The sequence below is a fragment of the Bombyx mandarina genome, chromosome 05 (assembly GCF_030267445.1).
Source record: "Bombyx mandarina strain Sakado chromosome 05, ASM3026744v2".
Classification (NCBI taxonomy): domain Eukaryota; kingdom Metazoa; phylum Arthropoda; class Insecta; order Lepidoptera; family Bombycidae; genus Bombyx; species Bombyx mandarina.
This window is the reverse complement of record NC_143212.1, coordinates 305,880-331,638: the sequence shown is the minus strand read 5'-3', so window position 1 is coordinate 331,638 and position 25,759 is coordinate 305,880. Positions and strand designations below refer to the sequence as shown.

At 38.3% G+C, this 25,759-nt stretch overlaps 1 protein-coding gene across 2 annotated transcripts in view; it reads left to right on the top strand.

The window, feature by feature from the left end:
- Window positions 1-25,759, top strand: part of dnt (tyrosine-protein kinase Dnt) — a 49,347-nt gene that overhangs the window by 16,511 nt on the left and 7,077 nt on the right. For both annotated transcript variants that reach the window (XR_016323060.1, XM_028176804.2), the window contains exons 2-4: window positions 21,156-21,283; window positions 24,646-25,332; window positions 25,406-25,719. Coding sequence is in view for 1 of the 2 variants with exons in the window: in XM_028176804.2 (XP_028032605.2) it covers window positions 21,156-21,283; window positions 24,646-25,332; window positions 25,406-25,719 (1,129 nt within the window). In the remaining variant the exon portion in view is untranslated. The remainder of the gene's footprint in view (window positions 1-21,155; window positions 21,284-24,645; window positions 25,333-25,405; window positions 25,720-25,759) is intronic.

Below are 25,759 nucleotides of genomic sequence, written 5' to 3'. Positions count from 1 at the left end.
CTTAGATTTAACAAGCCAATTTAATAAAATAAATAAAAATGAATTGCTGTTCGTTACTCTCGCTAAAATTTGAGAACGGCTGGACCGATTTGGCTAATTTTGGTCTTAAATTATCTGCGGAAGTCCAGAGAAGGTTTAAGAGGTAGATAAATATAAAAATATGTACTCGGAATTAAATAAAAATAACAATTTTGTTTTTCTTTTGATGTGTCCCCCGTCGGACGGATTCATTTTGTTTGTTTTAAGTTTATTTTATACAAAAGTTTAGGTCTTTTATTTATCGATTGACGCACTACGAAGTCTGCCGGGTCAGCTAGTTTAAAATAAATTAATTTGAAATCACGGTCGTGAATGATAACGAAATATACCTAAACGAGGTGTGGGCGCAGCGTGGTTCACGCGCGTATTTTTCGCAAATGTAAATTCGATTCAATCTCTGAAATCTTTCCGAGAATACATCGAATGGAAATGTTTGCTTTGCTCTTAGTTCTCTGATGTTTTATTTGCAGCCCTGGACGGACGCTGCTCTGGGCGTACGTCTCTCGCGAACATTTATATTTACTAACTCGCCGTCTTTCGACTTAGTAACAGTAACAAAATGTACACGGAAAGTTGACGACTCCCACTACACTTGAATTCTACCCACCAAATAATTTATGGTAGTATAAGTTGCTCCCTCATTAGCCCTGCCATTCTGTTCGTTGCTGTTTTGTTTACTTTTTTCTTTTTTAATTTAAAACTCGTAGAATTTTTAAACAGTCGCAATATTTGTTTTTCGAAGGCGCCCGTTTAACTGATGGTGCCTTGTGGATTTATTTTTAAGTTCGCGATGTCGTGACCGAAAAGACTTTGGGGCCATTAAAAAGATAAGTGACGATTCGTGCGTCGTGCAGTTTGTAATTTCCCAGCTCGCCCAGGCACAGTAGCGGCTTATAAGTCTTCTAATCGAGACAGTGCTAGGTGAAATAAAATCGAGTCCTCGCCCCGAGTCTTAAAAAAAGAGGCGTGGTTGAAGTCGTGTTTGTTTTCGGCTCGACTTTAATCGAAGCCGAAAACCGACTTCTCCGCTTAGCTTTCGTAATTCTGATTTATAGTAACCGCATGCTGTTATTATAAAACCATGGTTTCGACTTTCTTGACGGGTGGATTCCCCTTCACGTTCGCAGTCCATTATATCAATTAAGTCGTTCATAACTCTTATTTAAATTAAAAAAAAAAAAAAGTCGTTAAGACAGGCGTAAATTATAATTTTATTTAGTGAGTAACGTATATATAGTACAATAGTGTGTCTATATTTATATTGAACAATGTAACCGTCTCGAGATCCATCTAAAGATAACATGCATTAAGCTAGTACAAGATTTTCATTTCAACGAACAAATAATAATACTTGTTAGCTATTCCTTCGGGGAAAATTGGAACGGAGCTAAGAGTGAAGTTGACTTGGACAGATTGTTGGCAATTGGAGCTGTGCCGGTTATCCATAGGTGCTTGTTGGGATAATACAGGCAATCCATCTCAAGCCAGTCGGCGCTCTATGATGGATCTATGATGGAGATCACGACTAGTTTCTTTGTTGTGCTTGTTTTGTTGATAAACGCGTGGCGTCCCTTTTTCCGCCGCGTTAGAACCTTGTTAAGTTTCAATAGCTTATTTGGGAGGTTAATTGGATTCAGTCTAGCGTTGATAGTTTGAAAAGTAACTTCGTATTTATCTCTTCGATCTTAAAATTCTTGGAGTATTTCAATAGAAAGCGCGTTTAGTATTCCGCGTTGGTTTATTTAAAGTTTGAGTGAATAGTTTGTCAGCGAGATTTCGAATTCGATGAGAATCATGTCGTGTTCGTGGTAATCGATGTATCGGAATTTGTTGGTTTAATAGTCGAATGGACAGTAAGACGTGGCGTGCGTAGGCTTGAAATGTTTCCCGTAAGATAACATCATCTCGTGTGTCGTATTACGGGGTGTCTTCACGGGCTTTCACCGGCGCGTCACTGTCCAATGGACGCGTGTTGTGACAGCCTCCCACGATAAACTCCATGTTTATATGCGCTTGCGCCGCCCGCCATGTTTGTTTTATCTCGATCCACTGCGTCGCGGTGTTAATGAATGTCTTGTATTGAAAAAGGCTCGTGTCTTATTTTTTTTTGAATTTAATATTTTATGTCGGTCGTACGTTTTATTTGGACACTGGTTATTAATAATAATGGATCGTTCAGGGTCGTTCGATCAAAATTTAAGATCTACGTGTGTAGGCAGTCGTTTCTTTTTTTTTTTTTTGTTCGCCAGTTGTGCGGGTCTCATTTTTATTTGGGGTTTAACGAGGCACGGCCGGTACGTGTTGCCGTATTTTATATTCAAAACAGATGTTATCCTGCGACGATGGCTGGGAAATTAATTGAATGTTCTGTTTGTTATTCAATTTGAATCACACGTATATTTTAACATTCTCACGTTGAATATTACTAGCTACTTATCGTGTTACATTATTGGTGTCAGCACGATTAAGTCCCCGATATATACGTAGTTTATCGTATGTCCTGTTAATATTCAAATGCATTACAATAACGTTTAGTATACAACACAGACAACAGTATACAACGTATACAACAGACCTCTAGTCGATGTAGAGGGGATTATTTGTCGTTGTCTACTCATTGCTTAATTTCGTTATGGTCTATCGCATCACAAGTTATCACCAGTAGTTGGATGGGCGCGTCGAATCTGCTGTCGATCGCGACCGTATTGGTTGGCTATTGTAGATTCCCGGAAGCTGTCCCGTGACGGAAACCATGGTAAACCGTGTAATTACATCGTTAAATAACCTCATCCGTCACACTCGAAGACATTAGGCATTTATTACACTTGTCCGCATAGTCATTGGAACAAATTTTAATTTTATTTTATTCGTCGTCGTTACACTCAACACTAAACATGCCAAATGCACGTATCATCTTATTGCTTTTGCACATTTAACTTCATGACTTTTTCTTACCAAATAACCTACAGTTATTATACTATTTTTTTGTTTTGTTTTATTATTTTAAGTAATACTTGTCGTATACCGTTATCTACCCGCTATAGTAAAAATCGGTTGTCTGTAAAGTCCGTTTACTGACGATGGTAAACGTGACAACGTCATAAGAAAATACTGATGAAATGGTTTCATTTTGCAATTTTTTTTTTTTTTTCGTTGAGGGCGAGACTTAACGCGGAGGCCGATTGTGCCTCTTTGTCGTTCGTTGCGCGCTCTCGCTTGCACTTCAAGCCTTAAATGGAACGCCTCAGAGCGAGGTAACGCCGCATGAGTCATATTTTTTCGTGCGTGCAGCCGGCTCCATCGAATTATAAGACGTTGTCACGTCAAAAATAGGTACCACTAAGTGTTGGTATGATTAGTGTTAAGAAAAACGCTTAGGCATAATTTAAAATTAGAGAACTCAGATAATCTATATTTGTAATATTTTTTCTTGTTATTAATCAAAGTATGCGGACTCTAGACTCCTTGACTATTAATCTAATTACTGGTTGGTAATGGTATTACCATGATTTTCCAGAACAATTTTGGTGTTGAGTACGAACCCACTCACTCATCTTTCTTACCTATTTATGCTTTTGGTTGTCACGCCTTCCACTTTGAAAGCGCAGTATAGCCCTTATTTAGAGTCCACGGGGTGCGATAGTGAGTCATGACTTAGTCTACCTCGTTCTTACTTATCAGAAAAATTTGTTTGATTCAGTATTTTATTTATTTTGTTGTCGATGTTTATATCGGTCAGTGCCTAGTGCCTCTTGTTTGCAATTCAAGATTGTTGTTTTATAAATTTCAAAATAAAACAGAAGCGCGACGGGACACCGGAGGGCACGCCGCGCCCACACCCGCCATTTAAAATTTTGCTCTTTTTATCCATTGTTTGCTTAACGGTCGTAATATAACATTTCATTATACGATTCCCATTATGAGTGAAAGCGGTTTAAAATATAAAGTGCGGCTGTGTAAAATATGTTCTAGAATATTCTTTGATAACTAAAAGTTGAGTTCGTTGTAACATTGTTTATATTACCTTTTTTCCCTACCTATTCGCTGTTAGCTTATTAGCTGTATAGTTATTACTGGTGGTAAGACCTCTTGTGAGTTCGCACAGGTAGGTACCACCACCCCGCCTATTTTTGCCGCGAAGCAGTAATGCGTTTCGGTTTGAAGGGTGGGGGCAATCGTTGTAACTATGCTGAGACTTTAGAGCTCATATCTCAAGGTGGGTGGCGGCATTTACGTTGTGGATGTCTACGGGCTTCGGTAACCACTTAACACCAGGTGGGCTGTGAGTTCGTCCACCCATCTATGCAATAAAAAAAAGCTTCAGGGCTATTTCAGCTACGTCCGAACGGGTAAGTTAGCTCACGGGCTCAACCTGAGAGAATTTGCTAACAATAGCCCTAACAGTGCTTCTCGGAATCGCGGCCCACTGAGAAGATTCGGCGAGAAACTCAGGTGGCTGTGTTAGGGGTTAGTTTGCAAGTGACGGATGCTTGAAGTCTAAAAGCGCCGAGAATGGGCAGTGTATGTTATTCATTCAAACTCACAGCCCATCTGATGCTTACCGTTTAGTGGGCAATGCAGACACATCAACGCGCTCGTTGCCTATCTTGAGTCATAAAATTGAATTCAATTGATTGAATAAAATACAATTGATGTCCCACACTGGTTGTCCGCCTTCAAATGTAACGAATGATCGCTTCGTCGCTCAAATAGTATGGTGGTTGTTGTTATATAACCTGTCCCCAGTACTTAATGGGTAGAAATAAGGCAGTAAGGCAGGAAAATAAACAACCTAAATGCGCCACCCACCCTGAAATATAAGTTCTATGGTCTCAAGTATAGTTACAACGGTATGTGTAGGTATTAAATTTAAGGTTAGAAGCCCGGATGTGTGAGCTTTGTAAGCTCTCTACATTTAAATAAAGCAGGTTAAGCTCGCTCGTCTGATGTCGACGCTTATGCTGAGAGCTCTCCTCGAGTACCCTCTTCAAACTGCGTTTTTCAAGTCTTCCTCCAACAGACGGTTTTTGAATTCCCGTTGGTATTGTTATAGTTTGTTTTATTTGAAAATTCAAACACATTTCTGGTCTCTTTGTCGAAACGTCAGAATATTTGCTTGTTCCGTGTAATATTTTCCCTTCCACCGACTCATATGGCCTCACTAAGTTCCAATGCAAACAAGCTTCTGTGCCATACGCTTTTATATTAGTACAAATCCACGACATAATACAGTGTGGAGGTCGGATAATATTTGGTGAACGTTATTTGACAAGCGTGTTCGTGTGTTTTGTTACTGGACACCTACTCGGCATACAGTTTGTGTTTGTTTGGTTCTGGCACTGCTAGCGCGAGAGGTTTTCAGGAAGGCCCTTCGCCGTCCGACCATATGTTTGCGCATGTGACGCTCGAGACGTTTTCCCACATAAAGGCGGGAAAAAGTGAGGTAGTCGCCGTGATAATTCGAACAAATTCCTTATCGATGTAACGATAAAAACGTCGAAAATAAATCTCGTATCAGACGATATGTCGATAATGCATCGATTTTACGACGAGGGCTACCGTGCGATAACCTCTGTCGACGGATTGTCGTAATCTTAAAGATAAGTCGATGAAATGTACGGTGCGCTGTTTGACGGTGCACGTGGTCCTCTATATCATAATTGAATCGTGAATGATACAAAACAAATGTGACGAAGGGATGGAAACAATCCCGCGACATTTACAAGCACGTCACGACCGTCGCCCGTGCTCAGCTGCGCTTTTTTCTACACACACATGCATAGATAGCATCCTCTGTAAATATTACGCTGGAGTTTCACTCGAGTTGCTGAGTGAAATGGGTAATGGGTGGTAAGGTTTTTAAGAGTTCTGAGATTTTTCGAGTCTCGAGGGTTGTTCGATTTTTTTTTTTTTTTTTATTTCTTAGATGTGTGGACGAGCTCACAGCCCACCTGGTGTTAAGTTGTTACTGGAGCCCATAGACATCTACAACGTAAATGCGCCACACAACCTTGAGATATAGTTCTAAGGTCTCAGTATAGTCACAACGGCTGCCCCACCCTTCGAACCGAAACGCATTACTGCTTCACGGCAGAAATAGGCGGGGCGGTGGTACCTACCCGTGCGGACTCACAAGAGGTCCTACCACCAGTAATTACGCAAATTATAATTTTGCGGGTTTGATTTCGATTAACGTAATATTATGTTTATCGATTGACGCTTATTCTTGCTATTTCGTATGGACGAGCAATTTGATCCCGCTGCAACAACTACTCCCCCACACTTTATGTATTAAGCTGAAGTACTATAGTGGCTGGCGGTACGGTAATAACGGAAATGAGAAACCCGACCTACTAAAACCTCTATAGTGTTCATAATAATATTTTAAAACGAATACTCTCACTGTGAATGTTTTATCAGAGATAAATAAAAGACATGCACATTTTTTGTCGATACTACGGCCATCCCGCCTTATTCAACCGCGAAACAGTAATGATTTCTGGTTTGAGGGGTGAGGCAGTCCTTGTACTGTAGAACTGAGACTTAGAACTCATGTCACAAAATCGGTTCTGGTACGTTGTTGATGTCTATAAACTATATCACTTCTCGCCAATGTGGCCTCAAGTTCGTCTACTTGTCTTAGCAATAGAAATGACTGTTTAAGTATAACTTTATAGATTTCCTTGAAGTTAAATATTATTAGTCGAGTTTGATTTTAAGTAGCACACAATGAATATAATAAAATAATGCAGATAGCACAATAGAATTCTCGTCAGCATGTGCCACGAGGCGCACGTAAATCACGAGTAAAGGGGATTGCCCACTCTCCATAGTGTGCTAGGCCCAAGATGGACATCAATTATTACTATAAAAATGTACTGATTCAAATTCTTAAATGTATTGGATATCACTTTGGATTGGATATCAATGTATTGGAAAAATATATTGAAATTGACGCCACTATTATAAAAAATATAATAAAAATAAAAACTCGTTTTGAGGTTAATTTTCTATATAAATAAGTGTCGGATTGTGAGATACTTCAAGAACTTTTCTTTTCTTAATGTTTAAGATGTTCCTAATGTATTTTTATCCAATAGGGTATAAAAACACACTTAATTCTTTAAATATCTATATTTTCTTCATCTTCATACACAATTAGTATCATCTAAAAATAGCAAAGGAGAGCATATACACGGTTTTAAATCTCGGTCAGGGTAAAACCACAATTCACACAATGTTTTTTAGTCGTAGTATGAAACGTTATTGATAAAAGTAAAATAAATCGAAGAAAAATCAGAACACATCCATTTTGTACGCAAGCACAACACCACAAGCAGCAAGCGAAGTGTCAGTCAGTGAGATTAAATTCAGTGTTGTCAGTATAAAGAAAAATAATTACATGAAATTCATATATCGATTATTTTTTTAAATAACCGATAATTGATTTATATCTTAATCTTTTTTTTACGAGTACACATTATTTTTTATGTTTTTGTTTTAGTTGTACATATTTAAATAACAATACTAGTAAAGTTTTTTTTATTGCTTAGATGGGTGGGCGAGCTCACAGCCACCCTGGTGTTGCTAAGTGGTTACTCGAGCCCACATACATCTACAACGTAAATGCGCCACCCACCTTGAGATATAAGTTCTAAGGTCTCAAGTATAGTTACAAGTTAAAGTCCAATGGGTATGTCTTCGATGTTATTTTATGTGCATAAAATCCATTAAAATCGTTTGATTAATGATAATACTTAAAATGATTTATTTATATGTTTTATTTATATACTCAAAATATTTACTTCATACGTAAAAGGATTTGAAGCTGGCAATATTTTTCCCGCAAAAATAAAAATCCTTGTTTTTTCAATAGAGTTACTTTTTTTAAACTACTTATTGTAAACTATAGTGGCGCTTATTTGCAAGAAAGTAAATGCATATTTATTTATGACAAAATTAATGCACTAAGTATTTTTTCTATAATCTATTGTCCGCTTTGGGCCGAAAATGGGCCATCCCCTTTGAGTATCTTTTAGAGAATCTTAAAAAGATTTTGATTAATATTTAATGTTATCACAAACTTCATTCATTTTCACACACTTCAAATTAAAGAATGTTAATAAAACATTGATTTACATTGGGCTGAGTTAATAAGTACGGTAAGTTTGTTTTGAAACTAAAATATAATAATATTTTACTGGATAAGTAGCTAGTTTAGCGCTCAGTTATGTTTTGATAAACACAAGACTCTTTAAAGAGAATGTTATAAATGTTTACATATTCGCGATATAATTCAACGACAGGTGGGCAATGTTTACGTTTAAGTATGGCAACACTCGCGTTCGTTCCAGAATAAATCTGTCGTCACGGCACTTTCCCGGTGGGCCGATCGCAAACATTGTTTGCTTTCTTTACACTTTATTTATTATACCGCTAACACACGAACGTCGTGATATGTGTGTAAATGTTAGTATTTTTACTTATACTAATGCATTATTTAAGCTTCTGTTTATGAAACTCATAATATGTAATAGGTACAGAGTGAAATTATTTTCCGCAATGATGGGGAGTTTTCAAAATCTTCCACTCTAAAATGAACTCAAGTAATTTATATATGACGCGTAGTGTAAGCGATTACGATATAACCACCAAGATAAGATACTCAAGCAAGAACCAATGATATCGTCTGTGATTGAAATACTGTTAATTAACGAAACTAGTCAGCTGATGATGTTTTCGTCTCGCCGCGCATAATTAAGAGAAGATAATACCAATAAACATGTGGCGTTTTAGAGCAAAAAATTGGGAAAAGATTCCAACTGTCAAACTAAATCGAGTGGATTAGCTTTGACACCCGGGAACGGGCATGCGGGCAAAAAGTCTCATCAATCAATGTGTCTCCTTCGAAACTTTTTACTAAGACACGATGTACAATATCAAATATAAATACAATTAGTCCCTGCGAATAATTAAAACGGGGTCGTTCATTTACATTAAACAATTTACGTTGTAATTTGAACCGGAATCCTTAGCTGTTAGTGCCTCTTTTTATTTTTTTGGCCAGAAACGAGTAATAAAATTTTTATAAAATTTACAGCACGACCGTGTTTCATTATAAGCCCGATTTAGAACGTATTACCATAAAATTTACTAATGTACACTTTAACAATCCCCAATGGTTTAGTAAAACTCCAATTAAACAAATAAAGAGGTTGAACGGGTTCCAATAAAAAAAAAAAAATAAACGCCCACCACTAATTTGACCGATAAGGATGATGCGAGCCTATCACATGTTAATGATCATTATGCCTCAATTAATTGCTCATGTTCATTCGAATTTATTCATTAACGCGTTTTCGGAGCTCTTAAATATTTGTTAGCCTATAACCATCGGATAAGTTATCAATTAACTTTAAATTAAGGAAATTAATCGGTGCTACAAGGACGTGCCGTGTAAACAAAAACCAATTAATTAGGTGGCGGGGCGGGAGTCATTAATTCAATAAATTTGTTTACTGAATGTTCGCGTTGCTGCATTATTGTGTAATTAAGTACAGTGTAGGGGGATGTCGGGGTAAATTGCATGTGTAACGCCGTAGCAGTGAAAGATGGAGACGATTATCACACACATTATTCGCCTTGAGTTGTTCCTTCCTCCACAAAACCTCTGCATGACTATGCTCAGCACCTTGATTTAATTCGGTAATCTTCCTTAACATAAGAGTCGCTGTGAAACTTTCTTATTGTCAGTTTGTGTTTTTTTTTTTTTTTTTTTTTTTTTTTCCTACCTAAGCTGAGCCTTGAGAGGCTATATCAGCGTAACCCTAACTTTTGTAGGTGAGCTCACGGGGCTCAAACCTGATGACGTTGCTAACACGAACCCTAGCAAGAGTCGTGCTTCGCAGAATCTACCACCGGATCGGAACGCGACCCACTGAGAAGATCCGGCGAGAAACTCAGTGGGCTGTGTCTGAGAGTTAATTTACTCGTCGAGCCCTTCGTCGCAAGCGACGGGTTCGACGAGAACGGTGACCGGTGCTTGAAGTACCTAGAAGCACCGTTAGTGGATCGGGAGGATCCGAGATGACGTGTTTTGGGCGACGTCGACTGCTTTCCATTCTGTCCGCAGGATCGGGAATGTAGTTACCGGCGGCCACGATGAGAGGGTTCTCGTGTCGTGCCGCTTTGTCGAAGTGGCGCATCGACGCCGACTGCATATACTGGTGGACTCTAAGTCCAGGTCGTCATGGAGGTCGACGTTCCTGACGAACCACGGGGCTCCGACGGCTATCCTGCAAAAACGGGATTGAATAATTTGGAATGACTTTAAGTGAGTGCGGGCCGCGTGAGCGAACACTACACTTGCATAGGTCATGACGGGGCGTATGCAAGTTTTGTAGAGTGTGTCAGTTTGTGATGTTTTAGTTCACGCAATTACTGGTAGTGGAGGACAAATTGAGGCACGAATGAGTAGGTAATGCCACTGTCACCATCTTTTATATTTTTACAACGAAGCAGTAATGCTTTTGGCGAATGGGGAAATACAACTGAGATTGCGAAATCGTGCCTCAAAGAGGGATTTTAGCATTCACGCTATGTTATATATGCCGGTAATAGCTTAACAGATAAATCATGGATGCGTCCATCAGTCTGTCGCAAAAAATTGTGCTTGAAGCGTAAATTACTATAAAAACAGAACTTAAGTCAATTTGGCGCTCGATATGGTAATAAATGGTCGATGAACAACTTAAAGAATAGTAGTTTTTTTTTTTTTTTTTAAACGATTGTTCTGTGGATCATTTTTGATCATACAGCATGCTCATCTTGTTACGGACGAAATCCGCGTTTGGGCGGTCGAACAATAAGGGATCACGTTACCCGGCTCACTTCCGGAACGCTAGCTTCGAAAACCTCAAAACATTTCCACCTGAATACACTCCCGTGCATTTTTTTTTGTCAAATGCAATTACGCAATTTTCAACGGCTCAATTGTCGTGAGCGTTTGAGAGGTCCGTAAGTAATTTTAAACCATTTAGATTTTAAATAGGATTTAGTTTATTTATACTATTGTGATTTTACGGTTTTGTCCGGCGTCCTCTTTGTGTGTAACGTGCACGTCTTGTCATAACAATAATGATTTAATGGTCTTTGTTTGCGCGAATCTCAATTATATAATTTATTATCAATGACATCACTACATACTATATGTATTGGTAAGAATTTCTACAAGAAACCTATCTTTTTCACGTTACGTAATTATACAATTGTGTTAAAAATAACACCTCCTCGTCGAATCCGTCGCTTGCGACGAAGGGCTCGACGAGCGAACTAACACTGCGTTTCTCGCCGGATCTTCACAGTGGGTTGCGTTTCCGATCCGGTGGTAGATTCTGCGAAGCACTGCTCTTGCTAGGGTCAGTGTTAGCAACTCTCCGATTTGAGCCCCGTGAGCTCACCTACAAACGTTAGGGCGATGCTGAAATAGCCTCTCAAGGCTATCAGCATAGGTAGAAAAAAAACACCAATTTTGTAATAAAGAACGTTCTATCTAAATCACGAATAATTCAACAGTCTCGAATATGCAAATAAAATTCGTATCGCTCGCGAGATTTCTGTCCGCGATAACGTAATCTATTAACGCAATGATTATTACAATTATGGTTCACAAGATATTTAAACAAACCGAGTCGGGGGTCTCGTAGCGAGAAACTCCACGAACGTAACTGTTTTATTGACACCGATAAAAGTGAATTGTCGATAAATTAGTTGTTTTAACGTTACCGGAGTCGTTAAACGAGCGTGGTCTGTCTCCAGACACGGAGCCGGTCGATTGGTTTATAGTTGTTTAGGAAATTTTATCGCGACATATTTTGTGTGCTTACCGCTGATATGTAAATAATCTATTTCTGGCTTAAACTAATTTTTGGGGTGCACGGTTTTTAAAAGTTTCACCCAAAACAGATTAGACATCAATGTATTTCTCCAAAAAAAAATCTTTGATTGGTTTATTAAGTAATTTACGAAATTAGTAAACTAAGGGGCTGGTATTTGGAAAATTGGTGTCGGGTTTAATATTTATCAAACACTTGCCGTAGCCAAATACACAATGACCACAAAAGCATTGAAATGTTTTCTTATGGAAAAAAATCCTTTTATATAAACAGTAAACAAATTAAATCTAGATAATTTTCTATTCAGGTTTTAACATCTACACAATTAATTTATTGCCTTGTCATACCTAAATATGCCACGGTGTCTTAAACATGAGAATTAAAGTTAATGTATATACTAGTTTTCTTTCGATATGCATCTTCATAATTTTCATTCGTAGAGAGTGTTGTAAAGAACATTTTATCCCCGTCTATCGTGAGCCCTCGACAAGTGGAGTGCATAACCACGTACACGTTAGTGATGCGAAAATATTTTAATGTCTGCAAACATAAACAATCTACAAATAAACATTCCACAATTGTTAAACATTCTACAAATAAAATTAAAAGTGATCTTGTATCTACCGACTAGTTTATTATTTTTCTATAATAGTATTATTTCAACAAATTATCTGTACATGATTATAATCACGTTTCCGTGTTGAAAAAAGTTGAATAATTAATTATTTAAATGTCTCGTCCGTTTTTTCCTGTAATATAAAATACAATTTTATTTAAAAATGTAACAGAAGTTTGTCGGTACGTTAGATATGTGTATGGAAGATCTACAAGAAACATATTATTATGTGTTTATTTGTTAAAGCTCCATCTAAAAACCACTGATTCGATTTTTGTCAAATTCAAATTCAAAATTCAAAATCATTTATTTCAACTTAGATGTCAGTATGACACACTTGTTGAATGTCAAAATACAAATAACAATGTTAACTCTACCACCGGTTCCAAAAAAAGCCACAGTCCTGAGAAGAACCGGCGAAACAAACTCAGCGGGCTTTTTTTTCTTTTTGTTTTTTCTCAAATATTTTCTTTTTTTTAAATAAATAGAAATATTCACAATAAAAGAAAAAACAAGTCTAAAAAAATAATAATAATAATGAAAAATGAAAAGGCCAGGAGCGAGCGCCTCATTCCCACGTAGTGCCATCTAGTAAATAATCCTTAACTTTATAATATGCCTTGTTGCACAAACGTTCCTTAACAGTTTTCTTAAATCTATGAACAGGTAGTAGTTGAACGTTTAGTGGGATCTTGTTGAAAAGCTGTACACCCAGCCCCCTAAAAGAGTTGCTTATTTTCTTAATTCGAGCCGCCGGCAACGCAAGCCTATGTTTGTTCCTAGTGTTCACATTGTGCAAATCGCAGACTCTGGGGAATTCTTCAATGTTTTTACGCACGTACAATAAATTTTCAAAAATGTATTGGGACGCTAAAGTTAGAATTTTGATTTCCTTAAACTTGTCCCTCAAGGATTCCCTCGGGTGCATATTATAAATAGCACGAATAGCCCTCTTCTGCAGGATGAAAATCGTTTCGACATCGGCAGCATTGCCCCATAGCAAAATGCCATAGGACATAACACTATGAAAATAACTAAAATAAACCAAGCGTGCCGTATCTTCATTAATATACATTCGTATTTTTTTTACCGCAAACGCTGCAGAACTAAGCCTACTCGCTAACTTGCATATGTGAGGACCCCACTGCAGCTTAGAATCAACTGTTATACCAAGAAAAACTGTCGAATCGACAAGCTCCAGTGTCTCTCCACTTACAGTAATATTAGTGTCCACTTGTCTAACATTAGGTGTGGTAAATTTTATACATTTTGTTTTTTTGTTATTATTATTTGTCAGATTTTTGTGTTTAAAAATAGTGTGTATAAATTAGCATACAAATGAATTTAGGTCTAAATTATACAATTACAGAAGCATCTAAATGTTAGGGGATATGCAAAAAACTTCGACTTATTGAGTCTTCGGCTTACAAGAAGTTTGAGATATGAAGTATTTAATGACTAAAATTTCGTTTTAATAAAGAGCTATTTTTGAGTATATTTTTCGCGGAGTCAAAATAAAAATTATAAAAATTCGTTTTAAGTTTTATGATAGGTATATTTGTATCGGAATCAATTACTTCTACGAATTCGGGGAACTCCAACTAAGATGTCATTAAGTTTCATTAATCTCGACTTCAGAGTATGATTATTGAAATTCGAATGATGTCGTATAAATATATTATAATAAAATGCCTATGCAGGTAAATAACATTTTGTTCGAGTTACAAAGTCTAAATAATTCGAAATACCGAGTATTTGGGTGTTTAGTGAAAAGGAACGGCATTTTTTTCGACTAACAAGATTCGTGTTACAGAGAGTGCAATCTCTGCAAATTTTTTATCACACATACACACAGACAGATTTGTCACAGACATATTAATTTATGCATAATGTTCTGATTTTCCATACTAATTTTAACACGAGTGGAACTGCGAGACAAACCCAGTTTTTATATTTATACGAGGTTTTTTTTAATGAAATTAACCCATTTCCATTTCATCGTAACGTCTTTCGCCATTATTTATATAAAGTTATTATTAGTTAACTTTATTTACCGCATCCTCTGGAAGCGCCAGTTTCGTTAACTTCCGTCGATTTCCAACTAAACAGCATGGTGTCATAAATACATCCATAATGTATTTGTCGAAAGAAATATATCTACTCGTTATAGTAACCATAACATATGATAAATAAGTTACTTACGTGAATTGAAAAAATATTTTAAAAACAAAAACATAAGTTTTTAATTTACGGGTAAGTATCATCCTGCCTATTTCTGCCGTGAAGCAGTCATGCGTTTCGGTTCGAAGGGTAGGGCAGCCGTTGTAACTATACTTGAGACCTTAGAACTTATATCTCAAGGTGGGTGGCGCATTTACGTTGTAGATGTCTATGGGCTCCAGTAACCACTTAACACGAGGTGGGCTGTGAGCTCGTCCACCCATCTAAGCCATAAAAAAAAACCTTTAAATTTAATTTATTGTTTGTGATAATTTTTAATTTAACAAACGTTAGCCCATCCCTAGTTCATCGCTAACCACCGACACCTTTGCACCGTTTTTTATTTTCTTGCACGCCTTAGCACAATACCCGTTTTGTAGCCCGAATCTTCGCGAACCCTCTCGGTTTGTATTCCATACGAAATATCAACGGGCATTGTGCTCTATTCACGGCAAATGGTGTTTTGTGCGAAATTAATGAAGGCGATAAACGGAGGTGCTAATGTTGAGCCTCAATAGCAGGAACAAGGCTTGATTCACGCCATATTCTTTGGGTAGAATTTAAATAATTAAAAAAAAAACAGACATAATTCATCGCGTTGAACCTCTTTTGAAAGCACCGTGTGATCTACAAAAAAACATATATCGTCTTCTCGCATTAAAACTGTATAATCTTAAAACTTACTAATTTTACAGGAGATGGTTTTAAAGGTTTAACATGTGATATTTTTAATATTAATCATATTTCCAACATTTATTTTGTACCAGTTACATTATCTGTCTTTTAAATTAAGATAAAATTATGTATTTATTTTTTATTAATAATAGTAGCCAAAACATAGAAAACAAAAAAAAACAAAAACTATATTACGCTCTTTTGACAGTATTTATTAGAAAAATACTGGTGATGATACCAAATGATTCCGCATTTTATCTCAATTTCGAATATTTTTGCAAATTGTACACTTTTAATGCGAAAAGACGATATGTAGTTCGAAATTTAAGATTGAAATTAATACGAGTACATACATTTTTTAAATCATATTAAATAGGTTTGTGAAGAAAAATAGAGGCAGATGAAGTTTTTATGTTTATCTGACGGCTAATCAACAGTAACAAAGTGCCGTTATCTGCCCAAGGACTACGTTACGAGTAAGTTTTAAGCAGAAAACGTCTCGTAAGCAGCGGGTGCTTATTATCTCTGGTTATTTGTCGTATCAAGTGACTTCTTTTAGATGCCGACAGTTCAAAGGAACCGCGTTCGGTAGCTGTCCCGGCCACTTACCTATTGCACATGTCCTGTATGGGAATGTAACTTTAAGTTATGGCACTTTTTTGTAACTACTTGAGGCATGGTTAGCATTCTTAAAGTACTGTATATTATATTTAGATGCATTGGCTCATATTCACCAAACGCAAATGGCGTCGCTTATTCTGAGACATGGTGGAAGATATTCGGATAACTCTTACGATACCCCTCAAATCGTACTTTATGATAAATTTTTTGATGTATTACATAAATTTGGCGACTGTCTGCGGGATTCGAACACCGGCACAGTCGCATCACTCGATATAAACGTACTTACTAGGGGTCTTGGCCTTTAGGCCTTTCGGCCTTTAGGCTTTAGGACTCCGACTGGTGACCTCTTGTGAGTCCACACGGGTAGGTACCACCACCCCGCCTATTTTTGCCGTGAAGCAGTAATGCGTTTTGGCTTGAAGGGTGGGGCAGCCGTTGTAACTATACTGAGACCTTAGAACTTATATCCCAGGATGGGTGGCGCATTTACGTCGTAGATGTCTATGGACTCCAGTAACCACTTAACACCAGGTGGGCTGTGAGCTCGTCCACCCATCTGGGCAATAAATAAAAAAAATCTACATTACTGCGTTCCATAATACCACCCTACCACATATGCACCCATTAGGTACTCCTTTTGCATTGTATAAAAAAGGTCTCCTGTAAATAGATCCGCCTCCAGTTATCTTAAAATTTTCCTACCACTAGTCAATAAGAACTGCTGTAACGAACAAGATATTTTCAAGAATGTACCAGAATACTGTTATCCATTCTTGTAAATCTGTCGGGACGCTCTTATTTATGATAATCGAATAGCCAATTTTCAAAATAGAGCATTCGCATGCGCATTATTAATTAATCTATTAAAACCTGAAGAATGTAAACAAAAGCGTATAATCGTTTTATCGCAGGCGGTCTGTGCAAACAATCCCGCTGTATTATGCCTCGTTAGCGAGTATATATCTCCGTTGTATAAACAAATAGCCCTAAATTTATTAATATAATCGCACGCTCCGAACCTAATTTGCATGTGAATTAGTCACGTTCTAATCTATCGATTCTTCGAAATTTAAATCGATTCGTTATTGTTTAACTTCTAAGGCTTCTAATACCATCGGTAATCTTTATATATACAAAATTTACATTAGTACATATAAATTACATAGTTTGGACTAGAACTAAAACAAACAGTTCTATAATACTGAGCTCTGACTCACACTTCAAATATCAGACAGCATTCACTTATTTTTGTGTCACATTTCTGATTATTCTTGTGAGAAATTAATTCGAACTAGAGATAATTAATTGGAATTGTAAGTTTGTACACTATTATGATTGTATTTTATACGTCTATAATCACAAATTTCGCCATGACTACTACACTATAAAAAATATTAACAAAGACAAACCATATTCAATTCTCAATTTGACAACAGACGTCAAGAACAAAAGTTTGACAATAAATAGTATGCATGCGTGTGTGCGTCAAATACATGGTATGTAATGTGTGTAATGTTTTCTTTATTGATTTAATGTATCTTTTATGCATTATTTTAAAACAATATTAGCATTGTGCACTTCTTCTCCTATATTCTCTATAAGTGTGGAAAATTTCATACTCCTCCGTCCGCGTAATTTTCGTAAAAAGGGATACAAAGTTTTTGCTTCACGTATTAATATATAGTATATAGATAAAACAATAAGAAACAAAATCCTTGTAAAAACCTGATGTTGTTAAACCATATTCGCAACATCGTTAAGAAACATCACCCTTCTTAAATGGAATCGATCTGTAACGGGCATTTTGCTTATAAAATCCAAATTTACGTACAACCAGTCAGAAACTTGTTTCTTTTTTTATTGTAATGGACCGAAAAATGTCTCTTATAAACACCTACGATTTTAAATTTATTGTTATAAGCGTTTTGTTGAAGAATGTGGTGTAACAAGTCACAGCGTTTTGCATAATATGTCCAATGTATTGCAACTATCGTCGATACAATAAAACACTAGAATCCGGTGTGACTGTATGTTTGCAATAAATTTATAAAAATAGAAATGGGAGTAATTATGATGTATATGTCGGGTTGAGCTTTTCCCAATCATTACCTGTGTCTTCGTGGTCAGTCATTAGTAGGTTAGACTCGAAATAAGAACACAATAAAATAATAGCAGACTAGAAAGGCGATATGTAATAGCAGACTAGAACGCGTTGATATCAGAGATGCGTGCGATCGCAATGGTGCCTCCAAAGAGAATGCCTTCTCTCTCAAATGACTGTCTAGTCATCCTACCGTCATAGACTAACTCTTCAAATATCACACGTCATCCACAGATTCATTGACACTTTGCATTGATCATTGAACGAGTCAATAACAAGTCTAGCCATAAATAATTACGATCGCCGCGCCATCCCCGATTCTACCCAGCTAGCTATTTCTACTGATGCTCCGACATATAGATAATGATGTACTGGTGGCAGGGCGCCTTGTGAGCCCGCAAGACTAGGTACCACCAGCCTGCCTGTTTCTGCAGTGAAGCAGCAAAGTAATGCGTTTCATTTCCTTCTCTGAAGGCTGGAGTAGTCGAATGGAGCCGAGTGTAGTAGCTGTAGAAAACAGATTTAGAACTCATGTCTTAAGGTGGGTTGCGACAATTGCGTTTTTGATGTATATGGGATCCGGTAACTACTAACGGAATAGATTTTAATGTGATTTTCACCGCTAGACCCGTAATAATTTGTAGCAAAATATAGGATTTGTTCCATCAAAATCGGATATTGCAAATAATAAAACTTCTTATTCCGTCTAATTATGTTTTCACGACTAAACCACTTAAATTTTTTTTGCGAAATACAGGATAATTACGAAATGGAAATAATTTGAACCATTGGATATACCTAGACATAAAATACCTTCTACCTCCCTATTCAGCATTGATCTCCACTTAGACATGATAAAAGTTTTAGTCCACGCAGACGAAGCTGCGTGAAGAACTAGCTTTTAGTAGCTCGCTATTTTGGCATTTCGGTTGAACTTTTGTAAAAAAATACCACTAGATATGTTTTGTTGTTGCAAAAAAATTTATTCTATCCGACGAGTTGGTTCGATATCTACTAAATCAAATTGGTGTGTGTTTTTGAGCTTGACTCGCGTTGTGCATACGAACAGTTATTATAAATTAATAGCGCCTTTCCTAATAATGGTGTGTAGATACCAACACAATAATATTAGGATCAATTACGAATCAGAAATAATTTTTGTCGAAATCGTCGTGGCCACCACTGGTTATCCACACAATGGATAACCACTCAACATCAGGTGGGCTGTGAGCTCGTCCATCCATATAAGCAAAAAATAATAATACATTTTTTACAAAACTGGAAACATGATTATCCAACCGATGGTTATACGAACCAATCCTTCCAGTTACCTTAGCCTGCGTACATAACCATCGCTGACCCTGAGACATCAATTGCGTTAAAGACTGTCGCATTCTGCATGCGTAAACTCATGATGGATCTGCTGCTATCGCAGCAGAAACAGATAAGGTCATAGTGCCTACCCGTGCGGGCTTATTTTTCTTGCTACCTATGCTGATAGCCTTGAGAGGCTATTTCAGCTTCTCTTTGATGTGTAGGTGAGTTTACGGGGCTCAAACCGGAGTATTACTAACATTGGCCCCAGCAAGAGCCTTGCTTCGCAGAATCTACCACCGGATCGGAAACGCGACCCACTGAAAAGATCCGGCGAGAAACTCACAGGGCCCCGTGTGGGCTAACTAGGCGCCCTATGAGTCCTATGACCAGTCAAATATGTGCAATTTGCAAAAGTTTAAAATCTTTATTCAATACAAGTTTAATTGACCAATCAAATTCAGGACCATCTATCAAGCATAGATAGATCCATAGCGAGGATTCTCGCTTAAAGTCAAATCTTACGGGATCTGGTTATTCGTTCTGTTTTCATATACCTATTGTTTAATGTCAAATAGATTGAATATTTGAGTGGGATGGATGGAACATCCATGTTTACTACATAATTGAGACTTAGACTTCTTATCTGGTCACTGCGTGTATCCGTGTGATCTTTAAAAGTTGCTTAGAAGGAATAAAAAGAAACTTTATTTGTTAATTTAAACTATTATACATAAGCACTATCCGCATATACTTATAATTAAAACATGTATCCTAAGTATTGAATAAAATTAATTATAGTTTGATTATCTCAACAACAACAAAAAAGATATTTTTCGTACTATTGTTTAAAATATAATTAAACATCGTATAATCAAGTTTTCATAGTTTAAACACGTGTAAATATTTCTTTATATAATATGCGTACCTACTGTTTTGTTTCCTGCTGTATTCAGACGTATGGAACTAATATTTAAGTACTTAGGTTTTCATGCGTTTAAGGCGGAAACGTTTGAACAATGGGTACATATAATAATCGATGGAATATATATATTTTTTTAGTCCCGTTCCCATGATTCGTAGACAGGTGGTAGTGGCGTCGTATTGCGGCTTCTTTGTGCTACCGCCCTTTGATCCCGCCGCCACATTGTGCGCGTGCGCACACATCTTTTTGCACAAAGTTTTTGCCTACCGTTCCTGTTATCGATGCTCATTGATTCGTTCTGGATTCCGTTTAGATTGTTGTATCTATTATTTATGAAATTATGTACCTACATGTTATGTTGATTGATTAGGTACTGCTAGTGCTGAAATTACTTAGTATTTAATAAACGACGCTTGTTCATATTGTTTTTTCAACGTATACTAGAGGGTTTATGTTTTGAGTTTCCTTGACGGAGCCCGCTGGAATCTTGCGATTACCGGTGCTTATATGTAGATAGCAAAACCCCTCCAGATACGCTAATAACGTCAAAACGATGGTAATTGGTAAAAGCGATTGTAAAAATAACGGCGTACTAGAAAGCGTTGATTCCATCGACATAGCATCACACTTGTCATTCGACAGCTCAGTGTATGATGCACTGGAACCCTCGAAGAGTAGATAGGGCGATGGTAAAGCGTTCATAAGGAAGAAAACCAAAATTAATGTAAAACTTGTGATTGTCCACAGGGCTAACGGCGGAACTTTTTTACGTCCGAGACGGCCAGATAAATGTCTACGCTCTTAACTTTGTCGTTCCCGTACCGGCTACGATCAACGAGCTGCACTTCACGTGGCAGAGCCTCACCAGGAAACCTGTAAGTTTTTGTTTACCATCCATAGTTCTTTTATAAGTGTTAGCGGGAAAATCAAAGTCCTATTGGAGTCAACAGACATATGACCTCATAACGGTCCGGTCACCGTCATCGTCGAACCCGTCGCTTGCGACGAATGGCTCGACGAGCGAATTAACCCATAGACACAGCCCACTGAGTTTCTCGCCGGATCTTCTCAGTGGGTCCCGTTTCCGATCCGGTGGTAGATTCTGCGAAGCACTGCTCTTGCTGGGGTCAGTGTTAGCAACACTCCGGTTTGAGCCCCGTGAGCTCACCTACACGTCAGGGCGAAGCAGAAATAGCCTCTCAAGGCTATCAGCATAGTTAGGAGAAAAAAAGTCATATGATTGTCGCTGTGCTTCAAAAACCTTAAAAAACGGTCGAAGCAACAGCTGCTATTAAATATTCTTTAATTCCGAACGCATGATTTGCGACAAATAGGCAGGGGGGCGGCACTGATCAGTGATTGCTAGTCTTACCCCGAGTAAACTGCTGTAACACCATGACCTTCGACAGCCGCTATTAAGACTTTGTCCTTTGTGGGCGGTGGCATTTACGATTAAGTTTCCAATGGCTCCGTTAACCACGTATCACCAGGTGGGCGTAGAGCTCGTACAGCAATCTAAAGCTATAAAAAATCTATAAATCGATTCTTGTGGCTTCCAAACTACGTATCTCGTTTTTTTTTTGTTTATTGCTTATATGTGTGGACGAGCTCACAGCCTACCTGGTGTTAAGTGGTTACTGGAGCCCATAGACATCTACAATGTAAATGCGCCACCCACCTTGAGATATGAGTTCTAAGGTCTCAGTATAATTACAACGGCTGCCCCGCCCTTCAAACCGAAACGCATTACTGCTTCACAGCAGAAATAGGACGGTGGTAACCTACCCGTGTGGACTCACAAGAGGTCTTACCACCGTATATATAAATTTTAAGGTGTTGTTTATGTTTAGTAAGTGAAACGTTTATCAAATACGAAAATAAGGATACATATTATAACCACATACATATTTATCATTTTTAAAATGACACGTAACAAAACAACGTTAAAATGCGTGATACGAATTACCGTGTTGTGGAATGCTTTAAATTTACTCGAACTCATATCTGATGCTTTTATTGTTGACAAGAAGCTGTTTTTTTTAAGGTAAACCTGTCTTTGGAAGACAATAACTTCATAGATAAGTCGTCGATAATATTTTTGCCACCAGCAACTGGTTTTTGTAATCGCGTAACAATCGGGAACGTTTTGGTGTTTTTATTAAATTTAAACCTGTTCTGTTTAATTCTTTCTTGGATTCTTCAGGCAAAGGAATTTAGTGATTTTTTTAAAGAATTATCTTATGGACTTAAAGAAAAAAACGTTTGCTGGAATATAACCTCGTTTGACTTTAAAAACTCGATAAGCTAGTTATTTAAATGATTGTATGGACTGACGAAACTCTCTCACGATTATGGTGATCCTTTGTACGGCTAAAATGTAAATCGATGTTTCAATATGAATCGCACACGTATCGCGAAATACGAACGAAACTCTCCCACTAAGGATCACGTGTTTTTAAATCGATTAAAAACTTTTTCTCGATTCTTTGAAAAGTTGTAGAATGTCATGCACAAGAACAAAGAATGTAATTAACTCGAAGAGGAAAGTTTTATTTTTGCAAGTTACTAGATAGGGAGTTGCCCGCCATGTTTGTCCTGATCTCGAAAACAATTCCATTCTTATGGTAATTTAAGTGAAGTCTTACACAGTTTAGATGAATTTCAAAGTTGATAAAAACATCGTTATTTCTATAGAACTTTGCATGTACATTAATAATTCAGTTGTTGATTGACCGCGCGGGATTGCTTGTTTTTTTTTTTCTTCCTCAAAATTTATTTTCTTTAGCTTACTTACACATGTATTTAAGTCGGTGCCGCTTCTCATGCAAATATTTCGACAGTTGGATCACGATGCACTCCTATTTACTTTCTGTCGATCCATCCTGCATCGCTAACCAAATAATATGTGCATTTATTTATTTTATCTGCTCACTGTCTCGGCTCTGGAACCTGTATTTTTTATCTGTTTTATTTTATTTTATTTTTATTGCTTAGATGGGTGGACGAGCTCACAGCCCACCTGGTGTTAAGTGCTTACTGGAGCCCATAGACATCTACCCCACCATGGCTGCCCCACTCTTCAAACCGAAACGCATTACTGCTTCACCGCAGAAATAGGCAGGGTGGTGGTACCTACCCGCGCGAACTCACTAGAGCGTCCTACCACCAGGAATATTTTGTGTTTTGGCTAACGTCGTCGTGTTAACGAGGTCAGTAAATTTTTGAAAGAGCTGTACAAATGACTTGTAGGATTTGGACAATGTGCCTGATAAGATTGTACTTATGTGTTACCGCGGAACTGTGATGTCGTTTTGTTTAGAATACCGATGTGTGTAAGAGAAAGTAATATCTGAAAAGAGAACGGTTTGGCGTATGAATATGCTTCGTTTGCGATCACGCGCTCGTGCCCTTATCAGCATCTCCGCGAGCTTTGTGGCGGGCGCCGCTATCAGATCGGCGAACTCCACGGCCCTCTCACCCCACTGTGCGACTCCCTTATTTGCTCGGCGGCGCCTTTGACTAGGCAGGGCAAATATTTGGAAACTGGTTAACTAGCGCCGATGAACGATCGCACCACCATTGTCTGTCTGTACTTACCGACTGGCAAGTGATAATATTTAATTAGCGGCTTCGCTGTCGCGCCTACGCACTTTACGATCTACAGAGGCTCTGTAATATAATGTCTGAAGAACCGGCCGCGCAGACCGCGACAAACGCTGTTTGTTTTACAATTCAAGAAAGGCCGCTTGTTGATTAGCCCTGTAATGAGCGCGTCATGATCATAATATTTAAATAGTTTCCCAACAAACGCGGCTCGGTAATTGAAAACATACGCGCTATGTTTCCGACGATTCCTAACAATACGATCACGTTATTTTCAAAAGGGATATCTGTAATTTGAAAAGGAGAAGTACTGACGTTAATAAAAAAAATCCACAAAGTAATCTGACATGTGGCCTCAAGACAAATACAGTACGTAGAACATCTGACTGAGTCCGATGTCCTATTATGAACCGATGTTCGTGATCTCACGGTAAACTGTGTTCAACATTTGATCTCGCCTGACATGGCCACGTTTCACTCACGGACCGTTTAGGGTCGTCTCGCGTGCCGTAGTCCGTCAATTCACGTTTTGATACAGTTACGCTGCGATGAAACATGCCGTTAGGAATGTATGATTACGTTGCAACTCTTAAAGTATATTTTGAATGCAAAAATTCGTTTTTTTTTGTTGCAGTTACCTTACACTTTAAGCGCTGAAGTCAAATCGAATTCGGAGGCGATGCACCCACCGACCTTTAACATTTCGAACGAGGGCTACGTGCCGACCGAACCGCAGACGTGGCGAGTGGACTTGCCATGTATGCGGACGATCGCCGCTGAAGTTGATCTCACTATATCACTCAATGTTTCGACCGGCTCGTCATCTACGACTTTGCATTTTCGACGGAAGAAGATATGTTTGAAAGAGGCCATCCGACCTGCCGTTAGAGTAGATAGCGTGCCACACGCGCCTACCTCAGCGGATATTTTCTACGCTGGATCCGGATGCGCTGGAGGCATTATACTAATAGCTGCAATTGCCGCGGCGGCTTGTAGAGCACGAGCCAGAAAACTGAGACGGGCTCGCAGCGATGAACAGGACGCTCACGCGTTCTTACCAGACTCGTCGTGCAAGTCGGCCGCCAGCTATACCAGCTACAGGAGACCCACTTCGCTTCCAGCCGTAGCGGCTGAAGAACGAGCCAGAGATCTACAGCAGAGGATAGCTGAGTTAACAATTCAACGGTGTCGAGTGAGGTTGCGATCCGTAGCGATGGAGGGGACGTTCGGCCGAGTCTACCGCGGGACTTATGCTGATGAGGAAGCACGAGAGCAAGAAGTTCTCGTAAAGACCGTCGCTGAACATGCCTCTCAAGTACAGGTACGTATTCCCAACAACCGATACACACACCGATACACCGAAAATGTATTAACTATAATTCCCATCATCTCAGGTATCGCTGCTTCTTCAAGAAGGCTGCATGTTGTACGGACTCCATCACGAACGTGTGCTGTCCGTTCTCGGAGTTAGCATTGAGGACCAAACGGCTCCGTTCTTGTTGTATCCTTGGGATGCCGGATGGAGAAACATGAAGCTATTCTTGCTGGCGTGCAGAGGAGTGACCATTGGAGGGGCACCTGGGGGAGCACCTCCGCCGCCTCTGACGACTCAGCACGTCGTCAGGATGGCACTCCATGCCCTCGATGGCTTGCTCTATCTTCACTCTCAACACGTGTTACATAAAGACATCGCCGCTAGGAACTGTATGTAAGTTGCATTTTCTTATTTAAGCCCAGTCTCATACATC